Here is an 18,882-nt window from a genome sequence, read left to right on the forward strand (position 1 = left end):
ACTTGACTGAGACTACCCAGCTATTACAGTTACAAGCTAAATATGTTATCTGTGGGACAGATTCCTCCACAAGGCCAGCAATGTACAACTTCCAGTTCATGATATTTTCAATGATGCAGGAGGCACAAGGCCTTGATCTCTTTTTGCCTCTGCTGAATGATCTTGAAACTCCTTTGTAACATTGTGGTTGACTTTACAATGTTAGCTGCATGGATACTTGTGCGTTTTCCAACATGCACAAATTCTCACTCAAAGACCAACACCCTCATCAAACCACGAGAAACAGCCTGTTGTGGAAGAAGCCAGAGGCTGAGGGTCAAGATGCTTGTCCACTCCTGACGGTTACTAATCCTCTGTGTCATCTCAAGTGAGTTACATCTCCTGTGGGTCTCAGGGTGGTTTCATGTTTAAAATGTGGAGTTGGACTAAATCTGTGTTTGGAGAAACTCAAATTTTTCTAGCAATGGGAGGGAGCGTGAGTGAAGGGGGAAAATACACAGTCTAAGGCGAGGCTGGGTGAGACACAATTTTATTTCATGACAGTATTCCACTCACTGCTCATTAAACAGGTGGGAACTGCTAGATCTTTCACATACCCTCTTTTCCTGGAACTTTTTCCGCTGGGATTGTCTTTATATCCCTTCCCTGTCCCAGACATGCAACTAATTGGTCTAACATGCTTTAAAAAATTCTGGCTAATATATATGTGTGTGTGTATAACATCTATCATATATAACATACATTATATACAAAATATATGACATTTATATTATATAATAAGTTACACATGGTATATTAAATATGTATATATTAAATTATATATGATATACTAAATATAAATTAAAATTCTGGCATATATATATTCTGGCTTATATACATATATATATGTGTGTGTATGTATGTATGTATTTTCTTTCCTACTTTCATCTAACCAAGACTGAAATTTAAGATGAATCAACAAAAGGGTCAACATGGATAATTTTCAGCAATTTCACAGTTTTCAGTAAAATGTTATAGGCTAGGAAACTCTCCTGCTCAAAAGTTACTAAGGGGCATGATGAAGTCAAGTCTCATGACCAACTATGGTATCCCCATATCTCCTGAGCTACCATTATGAATTCCATTCATCAGGGCTCTTTTTTTTCCTTTTCTACTTTAGACCTGGGGCATAAGAATGAAGAGGAGAAGAAAGAATTAAAGCCCTCATCCTCCTCAGTCCTCTTCAATTTAGAACCCATCTTGGGTTTCACGGAAAACGAATCTCAAATCTGCTCATTTTTGGTTTTGACAATAAGATGTCCATCCCTTACATCAGATTCTTAAGTTCCTTCACGGAGGTGAATGATACGGAACACCTGCCAGATACGACACATCTTCACAGGGGAATGGTAATGCTCTTGCATTATCATGACATCTTCATTTTTAGTCTCCTTTGGATATCGGGTTTAAATGAACATGTCTTGCTGTCAAGGCAGCTCGGTGCGTTGAAAATTCTGGCAGATTGCGGTTGACATCTTGATTCTGATTCCCTGCCAGCCACGCGGAATGTTGGCACAAATTCTTCGCATGAGAAGGATGCGGTCTTGCCATTGGGAGCACTGAGTAGATGACGGTTCCTGAAATCTTCCCCCATGTTGATGTTGCGCTATCTCTAGTTGCTGGTTCAGTCTTGGAAATCACCGAAAGGATGTGATTTTGAGGTTGGCTTCTGGGAGGTCGCCCTTGACAGTCTCTGCTCAACGCTTCTGCTCATGCTGTCCAAAGGTAAGCCAAGTTGGTTTTCCTTGAGGGGACCATTTTCTTCTCCAACTGGCTGGGATTCTTCACTTTTGGCAAGTCCATTGATAACTTTGGCTCAACATCATTCTCTTTTCTACAGAGCCTCTGTGGTCAGGTGCAAGAAGGTGATGCGGACCCCTCACTGACATTTCACCCAACTGTCCAATTTGCTCTCCAACTGCCTTTTTTTTTTTTTTTTTTCATTCCTCCTCCATCACTACGTCATGGCCCCTTTAAGGGAGCGGCCATAGTTGAGTGGTGGGAGCAGCTGCTGGCAGCCAAGAGACTTGCAGGATTTGGCCTACCCTGGGCCACTCACCGCGCACGCTCAGGACCGGGGGCTTGGTGGGAAAGGAAGGAGGGGCTTAAGGTGCGCCTGCGCATCAGGGGCGCGCGCAAGGGGCTGATTTGGTGATCCCTTTAAGAAACCGCAGGCGGAGGAATTTCTCTGAGAGAAAATAATCCTACTTACGGGGCCCCTTGGAGGCCATTAACCCCCCGAGTCCCGGCCCCCCCGTGCCCGGGCAGGCCCTACCGCTCACACGCGCACCCGTGGGAGCTCCAGAGCGGCAGTCCCGCGCACGGCATCCGCCCCCTCCCCGCTCTCCGCGCCAGGCCCGCCCGGGTCTTGGGAAGCCGCTGCCGCGAGGCGGCCGTGCCTGCAGTGTGGGCGGGGGCCGGGGGCCCGAGAGGTGCCGCCGCCACCGCGCCGGGAGCCGCTGCGGTTCCAAGCGGGGCCCAACATGGCGGAGAGAGAGGTGGAGTCCGGCCCCCGAAAGAGGGTAGGTGAGGTGAGGCAAGAAGTCGGGCGGCGGGGGGGCGGGGCGCGGCCCGGGAGCGGGGCCGAGGCTGGGAAGGAGCCAGCTGCGGGGCTCGTGGAGGGGGTCGTCGAGGCCCCGGCTGAGGAGGAGAGGTTGCGGGCAGGTCTGAGGCAAGCTGGGGTTTGGGAGCGCGCTGGCCACTGGTCCTCCCCGCCACACACACACACACCCCTCGGCAGGTGGGACAAAGATTTGCTGCTGGCCGGGAGGGGGAGGGGCGGGGGCTGTGGTTCGTGGCCCCCTCCCCCTCTACCCCCTCCAACACCTTGCAGCCCCCGGGCTCGGGTTGTCTGGACCCGGGAAGGGAAGGTGTCAGGCTCTTGAGCACATCCTTACTTCCATGGAAGTTTAGCCGGCGAGAGGTCAGGTGGGGGGTTGGGGGTTGGTGGCGGCGGGAACAAGTCTTGGAGCGGGTGGTCTCTGCAGCAGCGGTCCCCGTAGGGCTGTTAACACCAGTGCGAATTTCCTTTCCTGCCGCCTTTCCCCTCCCCCTTATGAGCCAAGTGGAGGTGGTACTCCTCTTTTTACCTGGGAACCCGTGGGGTCGTCTGCGTGTCCTGCTGCAGGAGAAGCCTTTGGGGCCACCCTAAAGGTCACGCTCTAGTTTAGCCCCTACTCGCACGTCGGAACGTGGAGGAGTGTGACAAGTTCGGTCATAACAAGAATGTACCCAACCAACCTGCAGAGGTGTAAGGAGTTCTCCACAGGAGTTGTGGAAAGTTTTGTCTTGAGACTTTTAAAATGTAATCCCTAGAGATTTTTTTTGTTCGTTTGTTTGTTTTGCTGGAGAACAATACTATGTGCTAAGCAATATTTCTTCCAGACTTGATTTGCGCACCCTCCCCTCCCTTGAGTAAGAGTTTCTTATCAGGAATCTTCCTTTTGGGAATTAGCCCAGTTAAGCCAACAGGGTAGACAAATTACTAGTATTAGTTGTCTTGGTTGAGCAGACTCTTGCCGATTAACCTAGAATGAGCGCTGTCATAGTGATAGAACAGCTTTCTGGGCCTACTGTGTGCTTGGCATCGTGGTGTTTTGTGCCAAGTTTTACCTCACTGGAACTACAAAAAAAACCCATTTGCAGAAGAGGAAATGTAGCAGCGGAGGGGTTAAGTCATTTGCTGATGACTGCTAGATAAGAGATTGGAACTGTGATTTGAATTCAGGTTTGTCACAACTGTGATACCTGTGATGGCTGCTTCCTTCAAAGCTTTGATTATAAACAACACAAACAAGTATCAAGTATTCTTTCTCCAATGCTTTATTAGGAAAGTGTTTAAAACTGTCCAGCAGAGTTGAAAAAAACTTGCAGGGAGCATTGTGTACCCAGCCACCCTGATTTTGCCATTAACATTTAACTGTATACTTGTTTGAACACAGTTTTAACTGTCCATTCTTTTCATCATGCATATTATTCTGAATTTACTGCATTTGAATGTAGAATTTTCAGCAATTAAAATTTAATGTTGGTAGATTTAGGTTTGCAATAATAAGTCTTAGCGCAGTTTAAACTTATGATATGTCCAAATAGTTTGCTTGGTATAAATGTTGAGTATAGAATACATGTGTTTTTAAATTTTTAAGTTGTTCTTTAAGTTGTAATCAGTTTTATAATGGATCCACATTTTGCTTTAGTGAAGGTATATGGTATATTTTCTACAGATTAAAATATAGGCTAAATTGCTATAAATTTATAGGGTATAAATTTTATAAATTTTTATGTGAATTATTATATGTAAATAAAATATATAGTATAATTGTTAATTTAGGGAGGTCTCTGCATCCATCAAAAGCTGTTGTCATTCACCTTGTAAGATACGATGTTCTAGAGCTTTCTAGAAAACATTGATGCAATATATTCAACTAGATTTTTGTGTATGTTTTTGTAGTATGTTTAAAAGATGTCACTGACAGCAAATTTTAATATTTTTAACAGCATGCAGAATACATAACTGTCATACAAGTTTTCCCCCTTTTATTTTGCCATCTTCCTTGTGAAGGAAGATTACGTTCAAGATCCGTAATCTATTTTGTACTGGATATTGATAGGAATGTTTGATTGGATTGCGTTATGTAGTCCAAGTTTTTGTGTGTGTCCTGCTCCATGTGGATTCCATATGTGAATCCAGCAGATTATTGTCATTATGCAGTGTAATTTCATTTTGAGTAATTTGACTATCTTGAGGCAATTATATTATCTACATAGATCTAGATAGTAGCGAGTTACTTAATTTGAAGTTGCACTGCTGATATGGTGTTGTGCTTAAGATGCTTATTGCCTTTGACCTTCAGAGTCACACCTTTCTGTGAAAAATTTTAGCACTGCTGTTAGTTGATGAGTTCTATGCTGGGCCTTGTGATACAGTGTTATGACCTGTTCCTTAAGTTAGGAACTCCTTTAGAGTTGGAGGTCTTTTTTATTCCCTTTTTCATCCTCTTAATACTTGTGACGTCTGTGTAACGGGAACTCAAAACCGTTTTACTGATTTTTGCTAAATTTACCTGTTAAAACAGAGATCCAATGGCTTGGGTACACAGCACTTCGCTTTGTAATTTTATGGTCGTACGTAGAATGTCTCATGCCATTCTTTATATCCTGAGACTGTGGTCTCCTGATGGTTCTGGACTGTGGCTCAATGAGAGAAGGACTACACTTCAAGACCGTGGATTAGCAATCTTAAAGTCTGTGTAGACGTCTGTAGTGTCTCACTCTCATGCGTGTGGGCAACAAGAGTGGTAGGTATGATCCAGACTATTGATTCAGTTATATTCAGACTAAACCTGATTCCACTTCGTGATTTGGGAACACGAAGTTGAGAATGTAGGAGAAGCAGCAGTGTAACCTTGCATTCTCTGCTGCAACGAGAACCCAGTTCCTATCTTATTGCTTGTAAATGAAGACCAGTGTTAAACACACAGGCACACACACAGAATAAGGTATTTTAAAGATGCTCTTATTGAGCTTTTTAAGATTTTTTTTTCTAAAATACATTTTAAGGTTCATTGAGTAGACTTGTTATGGATAGGTGAGTTATTTGTGCATGGTTCTTCAAATAGTGTGTTATAAAGTGTGAAGTCCAAATCTGGTGGCCATATTTTGATGTAAAATTCTTATCTTTTCCAACTTTACATAAACTAATAACTTTCACAGATGTACATGCTGCTATCTACCTGTTCTAGAAAAAACTCAAACTTCCCTGTGTATTAGATTTTGAATGTAAATATTTTGTTTAAAAAAAAGTAGGAAACCTATGTCTGAGTGATATAAGTTAAGTTTTGTTAAAAAAAAAAAATGGACTTTTCTCCCTGAGCATACATGAACGATGGGTGTGCTTGTGTGTATATAAACAAAGTTATAGAGAATATATTTAGGTAATAGGGTAGCTGGAAAGCAAAATAGAAAAAAATGGGGTCAACATTTCACAAAGTAGAAAACGTACAGTATGATAGCAGAAACAAACTATAAAATGTTATTTAGTATTCTGAATTCATAGAAATTGAATATGTATATAGATAAGGAATAGGAAGTACATTTGACAGCATTAATTTTTGTTATGGGCTTATGGATGCATTTTTGATTTTTATTTTAATATAATAATTACAAAAGATTGATCCCTTTTAATTCTTTAATGAATGTTTTTCTGTCTTATTTGTAAATGCGTTTTTTTTTTAAAACAGGATTGTATGTATCATTAAGATATTTGCAGTTTCTGTCTGACAGTGTAAAGCATCTGCTTTAGGAATACATTCTCTGTGGAGAGACTTATCGAAGGCAATCCTGGCCTTGACAATAATCCTGTGTTGTTTTTCACAGTTGATTGTCTTGTCACTGGGAGCGGATCTGTAAATGTTGAAAATATTTGGTTTAGAGGTACTTAACTGCTGGTTAGTACTCTAAATACAGATGTAATATATATTTCAGTTCTCCTTAATTCCATGAGGTATGATCCAGTTTTAACTAAAAGATTTACTGGAGATCACAATGGAATTGGCTAATTGAGAATCAAGTATTGCTTGGAAGTTGCACCATTTAATATATGGTAGAGTTAAAGTTTTTGTGTGTACAGATATTTATGGTTAGTGTTTCATATTATCATTTGAGAAAAAAGTACACAAATTTTTATTTATTTTTATTTATTTATTTAAAGATTTATTTATTTATTTTTATTACAAAGTCAGATATACAGAGAGGAGGAGAGACAGAGAGGAAAATCTTCCGTCCGATGATTCACTCCCCAAGTAAGCGCAACGGCCGGTGCTGTGCCAGTCCGAAGCCAGGATCCAGGAACCTCTTCCGGGTCTCCCATGTGGGTGCAGGGTCCCAAAGCATTGGGCCGTCCTCGGCAGCTTTCCAGGCCACAAGCAGGGGAGCTGGATGGGAAGTGGAGCTGCCGGGATTAGAACTGGCGCCCTTATGGGATCCCGGGGCGTTCAAGGCGAGGACTTTAGCCTCTAGGCCATGCTGCCGGGCCCAGTACACAAATTTTAATCTGGATTTATGTGTGTTGTGATACTTACATCTAAATCAAGTTGATCTAAATTATTTATCAAGAAGGATCAAATTAATTTTTCTTAAGAAACATTTTTTTTATCCCCGGCGGCGTGGCCTAGCAGCTGAAAGTCCTTGCCTTGAAAGCCGTATGGGCGCCAGTTCTAATCCCGGCAGCTCCACTTCCCATCCAGCTCTCTGCTTGTGGCCTGGGAAAGCAGTTGAGGATGGCACAAAGCCTTGGGACCCTGCATCCGCGTGGGAGGCCCGGAAGAGGTTCCTGGTTCCTGGCATCGGATCAGCGCAGCATTGGCCCGTTGCGGCTCACTTGGGGAGTGAAACATCAGATGGAAGATCTTCCTCTCCGTCTCTCCTCCTCTCTGTATATCCGGCTTTCCAATAATAATAATAATAAAAAAAAAGAAACATCTTTTTTTTAATCAGTTGAAAGCAGTATACATACCTGTTAAGAAAATACACACTAAATATTTTTCACAATTTATTTTCAAAAGTAATTGTGTTCCTTAGGAAAGAGAAATAATTTTCTTAAGTAAACAAAGTAAAAGTTGGTAAAATTGCAATTTGTATAAATTTTTAGTAGACTTTTTGAATTCTGTATTAGAAGACCAATCACTCTTCAAAGAAGACTCTTTTTTGGTTAAGATTTATTTATTTATGTATTTGAAAGACTGACTTACACAAAAGTGTGGGAAAGACAGACAAAGATCTTCTGTCTACTGGTTCATTCCCCGGTGGCTACAGTAGCTAGGGCTGGGCCAGGCTGAAGCCAGGAGCCAGGAGTTTCTTCTGGGTCTCCCATGTGGGTGCAGGGGCCCAAGCACTTGGTCTTCCTCAGCTGCTTTTCCTGATGCATTGGCAGGGAGCTGGACGGGCAGTGGGGCAGCTGAAACTCCCACGAGAGCCCGTATGAGACAATGGCGCCAGAGCAGTGGCTTTACAGATTGTGCTCCAGTGCTGACTCCAAGATTATTTTTGTTAACACTGCAGTTAATTTACTTTATCATGAACTAACTGTATTACTCAAATTATTTCAGTAAAGAGAAGGGAAAGGAAGACATAGAATAGGATTTAGTCATTACTAATATTTAACTGTTGAGCTATGTATAAAATAGCATTTTCAGGTGACTCAACCCCTAAATTAGGATGTGTGCATTTTATAGTCGCTGTATAATACAATGTGTCTGTCTTTTTTTTTTTTTTAAGATTTATTTATTTTTATTGGAAAGTGAGATATACTGGAGGAGGAGAGACAGAGAGGAAAATCTTCCGTCTTTTGATTCACTCCCCAAGCGGTCGCAACAGCTGGAGCTGAGCTGATCCTGAAGCCAGGTGCCAGGAGCCAGGAGCCTCCTCCAGGTCTCCCCAACGGCCATAATTGAGCTGATCCAAAGTCAGGAGCCTCTTCTGGGTCTCCCACGTGGGTGTAGGGTCCCAGGGCTTTAGGCCGTCCTCGACTGTTTTCCCAGGCCACAAGCAGGGGAGCTGGATGGGAAGTGGGGCTGCTGGGATTAGAACCGGCGCCCAATGGGATCCTGGCGCTTGCAAGGTGAGGACTTCAGCTGCTAGGCTGTTGCACAGGGCCCTTTCCCGACATTTCTGACACATTTAGCTTTTCAGTTATTTTTTTTTTGTAGACACACATATGCACATTTGAAACCAAAAGAATGAAATTATATTTCATAATTCCATATCAAGCACAAATGTGGATACAATAAATCCCATGTTTCTATTACCCAATTTTGACAATAAGCATTAAGCAATTTCTGCCATTTTACCCCTCTGGTCTAAGAAGTTCTCACATACGTTTGTGCTTCCCCTCCATCATTCTCTCTTTCTTTTTCTCCCTCTCTCTCTTTTTTTAAATAATATCAGAGTCTGGCGGCAGTAGTCCGGTAGTCCAGCAGCTAAAGTCCTTGGCTTGAACATGCTAGGATTCCAGATGGGCGCCAGTTTTAATCCCGGCGGTCCCGCTTCCCATCCAGCTCCCTGCTTGTGGCCTGGGAAAGCAGTGGAGGACGGCCCAAAGCCTTGGGACCCTGCACCCGCGTGGGAGACTTGGAAGAAGCTGCTGGTTTTGGATCAGCTCAGTTCTGTCCATTGCGGCCTTTTGGGGAGTGAATCAATGGATGGAAGATCTTCCTCTCTGTATCTCCTCCTCTCTATGTATTTGCCTTTCTAATTAAAATAAATAAATTAAAATAGCATCCAGGAAATGCCAGGCAAAACGTTTATTTAATTTATAAATATTTCTTTGTATGTTTCTGACAGGTAAGAGCTTTTAACAAATACAACCGTACAACCATGATACTGTTAGACTTAGCACAAGTGAGAATTCCAGAACCCAGTTTTTTTTTTTTAAAGTAATTTTTTTTATTCATTAATTACATTGTATTATGTGACACAGTTTCATAGGTACTGGGATTATCCCCACCCCTCCCCAAACCCTCCCACCATGGTGGATTCCTCCACCTTGTTGCATAACCACAGTTCAAGTTCAGTTGAGATTCCCTCATTGCAAGCATATACCAAACATAGAGTCCAGCATCTTATTGTCCAGTCAAGTTCAACGGCTTCTTAGGTATACCCTCTCTGGTTTGAAGACAGAGCCAGCAGAGTATCATTCCGATCAATTAAAAGCTCCAACATACCATCAGTAAAAATTTACATCATTATGGAATTAATTGACATAGTAATGAGTAACCAATATGTTAAAAATAAATGCTAGTTCTTAACTATCTTCTGTGACCACCTCATTGACATTTCAATTTTAGTTTATACACAACATATAACATACATAACATAACATGTTATACATAACATCAGTTTTTGTTCAGAATTTTCTGAGTTATAAAAAGTGTCATTTTGGGCCTGGTGCAATAGCGTAGTGGCTAAGGTCCTCGCCTTTTTCGCGTCTGGATCTCATATGGTTGCTGGTTCTAATCCTGGCGGCCCCGCTTCCCATCTGACTCTCTGCTTGTGGCCTGGAAAAGCATTCGAGGACAGCTCAAAGCCTTGAGAACCTGCACCCGCGTGGGAGACCCGGAAGAGGTTCCTGGCTCCTGGCTTCGGATTGGCTCAGCTCTGGCTGTTGTGGTCACTTGGGGAGTGAACCATCGGACTGAGGATCTTCCTCTGTGTCTCTCCTCCTTTCTGTATCTGTGTTTCCAATAAGAATAAATAAATATTTAAAAAATGTCATTTTTATTTGGTGCTTAAATCACTTTCCATGCAGGATTTATACATTGAACGGCAATACAGAAAAGTGGGGAAATTGGATTTGAAAGAAATTTTTATTTTGGCGGAAAAGATTTTTGAAATATACCTATGTTTTGTTAATGATACTTTTCTGAATTTTTTGAAGGCCCTGAAAATCACTGAATTGATTTGTCTCCTAAGTTATTCTTTGCCTTAGCATCATCTTCCTTTACCCAGGCATGATTCTTCCTGACCTTTCTTCCTGCTTGATTTTCCCTCTGCTTTGAATTTGCTTAAAAAATAGGTTATTCACTGGGCCCAGCACTGTAGTCTAGTGCACGTTACATGCACTGGGATCCCATATGGGCACCAGTTCTAACCCGAGTGGCCCTGCTTCGCATCCAGCTCTCTGCTTGTGACCTGGGAAAACAGTTGAGGAAGGCCCAAAGCTTTGGGACCCTGCACCTGTGTGGGAGACCCAGAAGAGGCTCCTGGCTCCTGATCAGCGCAGCTCCAGCTGTTGCTGTCTCTTGGGGAGTGAATCATCAGAAGATTTTTTTCCTCTATATATCTGACTTTACAATAAAAAGAAATAAATCATAAAAAAATAGGTCATTCATCCAGTAGACTCTGCTGCGTTCTAGACGGCACTGATTGAATCCATGCTTCTTGACTCTGCTTCTGCCCCACATATTAGTAGTTAAATATAGAGCAATGGTTTTCAGCTTGGGCTGAAACTTTAATTATCCTGATTCCCAGGCCATGTTTCAGATCAGCTGCTTAAAACCCATGGGATTTATTTTTATTGGAAAGGAGGAATGTTTAAAAAAAGATTTATTTATTTTTATTGGAAAGTCAGCTATACAGACAGGAGGAGAAACAGAGAAAGATCTTCCGTCGGATGATTCATCCCCAAGTGGCCACTATGGCTGGAGCTGAGCCAGTCTAAAGCCAGGAGCCTCTTCAAGGTCTCCCATGCGGGCACAGAATCCCAAATCCTTGGACTGTCCTAGACTGCTTCCCAGACCACAAGCAGCGATGTGAATGGGAAGCAGGGCTGCCGGGACACGAACTAGTACCCATATGGGATCCTAGCGTGCATGCAAGGTGAGAACTTCAGTCCCTGGGCTATTGTGCATGGCCCTGTTGTTGGCCTTTTAACCTGCTGTGGTATAAAACCCTTTCCTTCCACTTTCACCCTCTGTTTTTTTCATGTTTCTCTTTGTTTCAATGCATGTTGAAGTATTTTATTGGTATAATATTTTTAAGTAACTGAGTTTTCTTTTTATGTTAAGACTCTTTATCATTAGATATGGAGCTTCCTTTGAGTTGGTTGGTTGGATCTGTGGGTCACGCAGTTTAATATTATCAGGAAATGATTGTCCAGCCACAGCACTGGTTCTCTATCTAGAATATACTTTTCCAGTAGTAAATTTATTAACTTTAGCAATGTTTTCAATTTGGACAATCTGAGAACCTCCCAGGTAATTAGAGTTACTTCTGTGTTTCAGTGCATTGTTCAATGTCTCTTTTGCATTTTGCTATAAGCAACAAGGAGAAATCAAGTTTGCACCTTCAGCATTGTGCTTGGAAATCTAGTTTAAATCTAGGTTCACTGCTTTAAGTTTTCCATTTTTTGTTCAACATTAGGACAAAATTCCACTAAGTTTTCTTCACATTATAGCAATGATTACTTTTCTTCCAGTAACAGTCACACACTCTTTCTGAGACCCCAACTAAGTATTTAATCAGAATGTTGACATAAATTGTGATACATGATGCTTGTGTTTTTTGAGACTGTGAATGCCTCCTTTTATTTGTTCCAATCTTTTTGAATTCTTACCAGAATTGCCTAGTATCCATATTTCTAGCATCTCCTGCTCCTGAAGGCAGTCTATCATTTTTTTTTAAAACATGCTTCTCAAAACTCTTCTAGCTCAGTTCTTTTTTTTTTTTTTTTTTTTTTAAAGATTTATTGTAAAGACAGATTAGATTCACAGAGAGGAGAGGTAGAAAAATCTTCTGTCTGTTGATTCACTGTCCAAATGGTCACAACGGTCAGAGCTGATCTGATCTGAAGCCAGGAGCCAAGATCTTCTGGGTCTCCCATTGTGGTGTGGGGTCCAAGGCTTTGGGCCGTCCTCCACTGCTTTCCCAGGCCGCAGGCAGGGAGCTGGATGGGAAATGGACCTGTTGGGACACAAATTGGTGTCCATATATCCTGGTGCTTGCAAGGTGAGGATTTAGCCATTGTACTCAGATAGTTCTACACTTTTAGGTATTTGTTACAGCAGTTCTCCACTTACATTTAAGAACATCTCTATTAATTTCCTCAGTTTGCTGCAACAAATTATCACGAAGTTAGTGACTTAAAACTATAGACATTTATTAACAGTTCTGGAAGAAAAGTGCAAAGCTAAGGTTGCATTTCTTTCATTAATCTTTAGGGCAAAATCTTTTTCAACCTCTGTTGCGTCCGCTATTCCTTGTTTTGTGGTGGCATTACTCCAGTCTCTGTCTTCTGGCCTTCCCTCTTTGCCTTTCTGTCTCCTAAGCACTGTCTCTTTTAGATTTAGGGCCTGCTTCATCCAGGGTGATGTTATATATGCAAAGAAAATTGTTACAAGATTAGATGCTGGACAAGCCAGTCACTGAAAGATAGAAACTGCATCTTTTTTTTTTTTTTTTTTTTTTTTAAATATTTGGAATCTTTCTTTCTTACTTACTTACTTATCTTAATTATCTTACTTACTTACTTCTCGAGGCTGGCTGGTGGAGGAAAACTGGGAGATGTTGACCAAAAGGTAGAGTAGTTACCGTTAGGATGAAAATGTTTAAGGTAATGGACATGTTAACTTGATTGAGCTATACCACACTGTACCTATATCATGTTTAGCTGTATAGCTCATGATTATATTTGATCATAATTTGTTGTGAAATAAAGAAAAATGCACGGGAGAAAAACCATTTTAGTTGTATAGTTCAGTGACACTAAGTACTTGCCCAAACTTGTGCAGCTTGTCTCCATGGTCTCTCTGCCTCCAGCACAGAACTGTACAAAGCAGTAATGTCCCATATGTTTCCCCACCCCCTATTTTTTGTAAACTTACTTCCTATGGAGTTGTTTATCGTAGATATTTCATACAAATGAAATTATATAACGTTTGTCCTTTGGTTCTTGATTTATTTTACTTATCATATTTTTAAGGTTCATTCAGTTGTTGCATGTACCAGAAATTTCTATTTGTTTTTTTTTAATGTTAGCTATAGTTTTTTTTGTAATACATTTTTTTTTATTTTGATAAATTTTTCATAGTTGATTAGGGCGCAAAGGATCAAGGGTTATAGGAAAGTGGGTAATACCATTGTTCCACATTTTTGTTTTTTGTATCTGGGATAAGGGGGGAGATAAAGGGAGAAGCCACACCCAGCCTCCCACCCATCCCAGGTCCCGGATGTAGGGCATGCTCCGAGGGTCCTGCTCAAACAGTTCTGATAGCGCAACAGTTCTGAATTGCTGCCAGTCTTGCCGTTCCAAGCACGATGAAATCTCTGGAGAATCCACTGGCTGACGTAGACTCTTCAGCAGTTCAGTTGGAGGGATCTCCAAAGAAGCTTTGTCTGAGGTGATCCCAGACCTGATTCTCGTGTGTGAATGCCAATACTTGGTGTAGCACAGTCCGTCGCTCCAGTTAGCTTAGGCACATGCTGGTGGTTGCAATTGCTGGGTCAGTTTTGTTTCCAGCCCTGTCTTTCACACGAACCGATGGATGTTGCATTCCAGCCCAATCCTTCCCACTTCACACTCATCCCTCACGCAAACCAGCGGCAACTGCAGCCTAGTCAGAGCGACTCCCCATAACCACCACCAGGCCTGTCCCCTGCTCTTGCATGCTTGTCAGTATGTACTGCAGGCTTGTCCAGTCTGTCCCACATCCCATTTAGCTCTCGTACATGTCAGTGGGCATTGAAGCCTAGTTCAACCCAACCAGCCCTACTTTCCAGCCCACACACATACTGGCGGGTGCCTTTTTATCTGGGCACTTCTGCCCCAAACCTGGTTTTCATGCTGTCCAGTGGAAGTGGTAACCCAAGAAGAAGGAGCCCACTATTTCCCTACTAGGCCACTCCCACTCCCAGATTATGCATGCACTCTCTAGGTGGTTCTGCAGTTTAACTTGATAGAATTAACCCCGATGCTAGCCTCTGCCAGCTGATGCTGTGGCAAAGCCCAGTCAACCCTCACCCACTCTAATTTATGCTTGCACCAGTTGGAAAGGTCAGCCCATCCTGGATTTTCCCTGATTTAGCTCACATGAGGCCCACAGGTATTAGAGCCCTGCCTGGTCTGCCCCAATCCCAACTCATGCTCTCCAGGGGGAGTGGCTGTCCAGCAGAAGAGCCCACATTCTCCCTACCAGCTTTGCCCCCTCCCTCCCTGGTTCTCACATGTGCTGGTTGGGCACTGTGACCACATCTGGTATGGCTCACCTCAACTTGGCATTCCATAAAGTATACTGGTTTTTGTTGCGACCTAACCTGTCCCAACCCACACTCTATTCTGGTGCTCAGATTCGCCAGCGGGTGATGTGAACTGGTTCAGCCTGGTCTTCCCCCGACCTATGCTAAATGTATGCTGGTGGGTAGCTTTCTCTTGCCTGGTCTGAGTTGCTCCTTATCATGGTTCTTGCACTCACTTGCAGGGACTGTGTCCTGCCAGAAGAGTTGCCCAGGTTCCTCCATCAGAACCTCTCCCTATGGGCCAGCCCTACTTAGTCCACCTCCCGTCCTGGCAGTAACAGTGGCCTTTCCTTGCTGGCCATCAATCCATTGCTGTTCTTACTGTTGAATGTTTCAGCCCAGCCAAGGCTCGTCCATACCCAGACATGGCTCACACATGGCTCAGTAGGTAGAGACCTAGCCTAGTCCGTCCTACATTTACCCAGGTTCTCCAGAGCACCAGATGGTGCTGGAGTCTAGCCTGGTTGATTGGGTGCATCCAGCCCCAGTTCACACTTGTGCCAAGGGATACTGCAGCCATAACCAGACCAGAACAGAGCCCCCACTGTAGCCCCCACACTCATGAGTGGGAACCCCAACCCAGCAAGGGTGTGCTTTCACAGCTCCTCAACCGGATCTGTTCCCAGCCCATCATATAGTTTGCACATGTTTTCTCCCATTCAGTGAGTTGATGCTTCATTCTTGTAATAGTGTCTTTTGACACTATTGAAAGTTTAAATTTTAGTAAATTACAATTTTTTTTAGTTTTATATCTTTTGATTTTTGATGGTATATTTAAGAAATTACTATTTTTAATGACTTATGTATTTGAAAGTGTTACACAAAAAGAGAGAGAGTGTGTGTGTTCTTTTCTCCTGCCAGATCACTTTCTAGATGGCCACAAGGTTGGGACTGGGCCGAGGCTTCTGTTGGGTGTGGCCTTAGTTGTTGTGGCCAGCTGGAAGAGAACCAGAGGATGGAAGATCTCTGTTCTTCAATAAGTAAAATGTAAAAAATTATTGTCAAATCCAAGATACTGTAGATTTTAGATTTTTAAATTTTTTTTCTAGGAGTTTTATGATTTAATCGTCTAATTTAGTTCTTTGATTGTTCCTGAGTTAATTTTTATATATAGTACAAAGTAGGATTCCAGTTCCATTATTATTATTATTGTTATGATTTTACTTTTAATGATTTATTTATTTGAAAGGCAGCATTAGCGAGAGAGGTCTTTCATCTGCTCCCCAAATGGCCAAATTGGCTGGGGCAGGCTGATGCTAATTTCAAGGAGCTAAAAAAAAAAAGGCAAAAAAAATAAATTCAAGGAGCTTCTTTCAGGTCTTCCAAATGGAAGCAAGATCTTTTTTTTTTTTTTTTTAAATTTATTTATTTTTATTGGAAAGCAGATATACAGAGAGGAGGAGAGACAGAGAGGAAGGTCTTCTGTCCGATGGTTCACTCCTAAATGGCCACAACGGCTGGAGCTGAGCCAATCTGAAGCCAGGAGCCAGGAGCTCTTCAGGGTCTCCCACGCGGGTGCAGGGTCCCAAGGCTTTGGGCTGTCCTTGACTGCTTTCCCAGGCTACAAGCAGGGAACTGGATGGGAAGTGGAGTAGCTGGGATTAGAACCAGTGCCCACATGGGATCCCGATGCGTTCAAGGCGGGGCCTTTTTTTTCTAAATTTTTTTTTTTGTTAGATATTTTATAGATCCTGCGCATTCCAGTGGCTGCTCTGACTCAGCTTGGCTCAGTCAAGGCGAGGCCTTTAACCACTATGCTAATGCGCTGGGCCTGGATGCAGGATCTCAAGCACTAAGGAATATTATTGGGGACCTGGGTCAGAAGTGGAGCAAGCAGGACTTGAACCAGGATCAATATAGGATGCTGGTGTTACAGGTACGGGTTTGAGCCACCTAACCACAGTTCTGGCCCCAGTTATATTGTTTTGTGTGTGAATATCCTGTATTCCCTGTACCTTTTGTTGAGTTTTCTTTTCCCTTTCAGTGATCTTGACATCTTTGTTGAAAGTCAGTTGACCATTGTACAGTTATTCACAAATTACCACAGGTTGTGTGGCTTAAACACGTTTATTTCTCATAGTTTTAGAGGTTGGGGAATCTAAGATCAATATTTCTACAAGATTTCATTTGCAAACGTCTTCTCTTGGCTTGTAGGTGTCTGTCAACTTTGTTTCCATGACTTCTCAGTGTGTATGAGGGAACTGAGTGTAAAGTCTGATGCATCTCTTACAAGAACATTAATACTGTCGTGAGAGCTTTGTCTTTATCATCGTGTCTAGCTCTGTCTCCAAATAACCTCATTTCCAGATAGCATGCGATTGCAGGTTAGGGTTTGAACATAGAAATTTTACAATGTGGCGTACAAATTTGGTTGTTAACAACCACAAATATAAGTGTTTGTTTTTGTACTCTTACTTATCTACATTGGTTTGTATGCCTATTATTGTGTCATGCTATTTTGATATGTTTATTTGGTGGTAGAGTTGAATTGGGATGTGTGAGTTCTCTAACTTTGATTTCTGCTTCAAGTTTGTTTTGTCTATTTGGGGTGCATTGAAATTCTAAATGAAAGACTTTTTTCCCATGCATTTCTGGATAAAAAAATCTGCCGGGATTTTAATGGAGACTGAATTTGTAAGTCAAGGGAAGTATTTTCTTGTTAATATTGTCTTTCAATCCATGAACATGGGATGTCTTTTTATTTATCTTAGTCTTAAGCTTCTTTCAGTAGTATTTTGTACAGGTCTTCCAAAAGTCTCATGCCTTCTTGGTTAAATTTATTCATAAGTGGGCCTGGTGCAAAATGGCTCAATTGGCTAATCCTCTAGTTTCAAGCACCAGAATCCCATATGGGCACTGGTTGTATCCCAGCTGCTCTACTTTCCATCCAGCTCCATGCTTATGGCCTAGGAAAGTAGTGGAGGGTGGCCCAAATCCTTGGTACCTTGTACCTGCATGGGAGACCTGAAAGAAGCTCCTGGTCCTGGTTTCAGATCAGCTTACCTCCTGCTGCTCACTTGAAGAGTGAACCAGTGTATGGAAGATCATCTTCTCTGTGTTTCCTTTCTTCTGTAAATCTCTCTCTCTTTTTAAAAGATTTATTTATTTTTGTTGGAAAGTCAGATATACATAGAGGAGGAGAGACAGAGAGGAAGATCTTCCATCCAATGATTCACTCCCCAAGTGAACGCAACGACCGGTGCTGTGCCAGGAGCCTAGAACCTCCTCCAGGTCTCCAGCTATCCAATTTGTTCTGCCCTCCATGGTACTAGATGTCCCCTGCAGTCCACAATGAACTGGTTTTCATGTCCTTCATGTGCATCTTGGAATGCCGTCCACTGTACAGGCCTCAGCAGATGTGGCCTCTGACACATGCACTCCACGCTCTGACCACATGTCCTGTGATTTTCCCCGTGGTTGGGGTTCTGAGTCCAGCGATCTCCTTGGGGCGTTCCCCAAAGAAACCTCACCAGAGATGACCCCAACCTGACTTCATTGTGTGCTAACCAGTGTTCAGTTCGGCTCAGTCCATCTCCCACACATTGGTCTTTGCAGTCACCTGGTCGGTTCTGTCCCCAGTCCCATCTCATATGCAAACCAGTGGTTGCTGGTTTGCCCAGCATAACCCTGCCCACCATACATTTGGCTCTCACATACGCCAGTGGGAATTGTAGCCTAGTTGGAATGATCCCCAATAACCCCCCTAGGCCCGCCCTCAGCCTTGGTTTCTGTGCATGTTGATGTGTGCAACAGATTGATCTAGTCTGTCCCACATTCCATTCAGCCATGGTAGATGTCAGTAGGTAGGGGAGAGAGAAAAGGGATCTGCAGTATGAGAATGTGTGTCAGTAACATGAGAGATGTGTTCTGATTAAGAGGAAACTGAAGTAATCTTTGCCCTGAATTGAAATAGCTAGTGATCTGCAAAAACAAAGAGGAACATTATAAGAAAACTGAGGAAAACAAAAAAGTTACAGGTTTGTGAAAGATGGATTAGGTTGGCTGAATTTGTTAGGAAACACTCTATTTGGGGCAGCATGGTACTTATCAGGCTAG

At 42.6% G+C, this 18,882-nt stretch overlaps 1 protein-coding gene across 7 annotated transcripts in view; it reads left to right on the forward strand.

Annotated features, from left to right (window-relative positions):
- Positions 1 to 1,176: 1,176 nt before the first annotated feature.
- Positions 1,177 to 18,882, forward strand: part of ZMYM4 (zinc finger MYM-type containing 4) — a 142,458-nt gene continuing 124,752 nt past the window's right edge. For 3 of the 7 annotated variants that reach the window (XM_036494471.2, XM_058678708.1, XM_058678712.1), the window contains exon 1: positions 1,177 to 2,570. In XM_036494471.2, the coding sequence (XP_036350364.2) occupies positions 2,523 to 2,570 (48 nt within the window). In that variant the 5' untranslated portion in view covers positions 1,177 to 2,522. Of the gene's footprint in view, positions 2,571 to 2,647; positions 2,780 to 18,882 lie in introns of those variants that run through there. The other 4 variants (XM_004591594.3, XM_058678718.1, XM_036494473.2 and 1 more) reach the window with 2 other exon arrangements.

Source organism: Ochotona princeps, chromosome 2 (assembly GCF_030435755.1).
Source record: "Ochotona princeps isolate mOchPri1 chromosome 2, mOchPri1.hap1, whole genome shotgun sequence".
NCBI lineage: Eukaryota > Metazoa > Chordata > Mammalia > Lagomorpha > Ochotonidae > Ochotona > Ochotona princeps.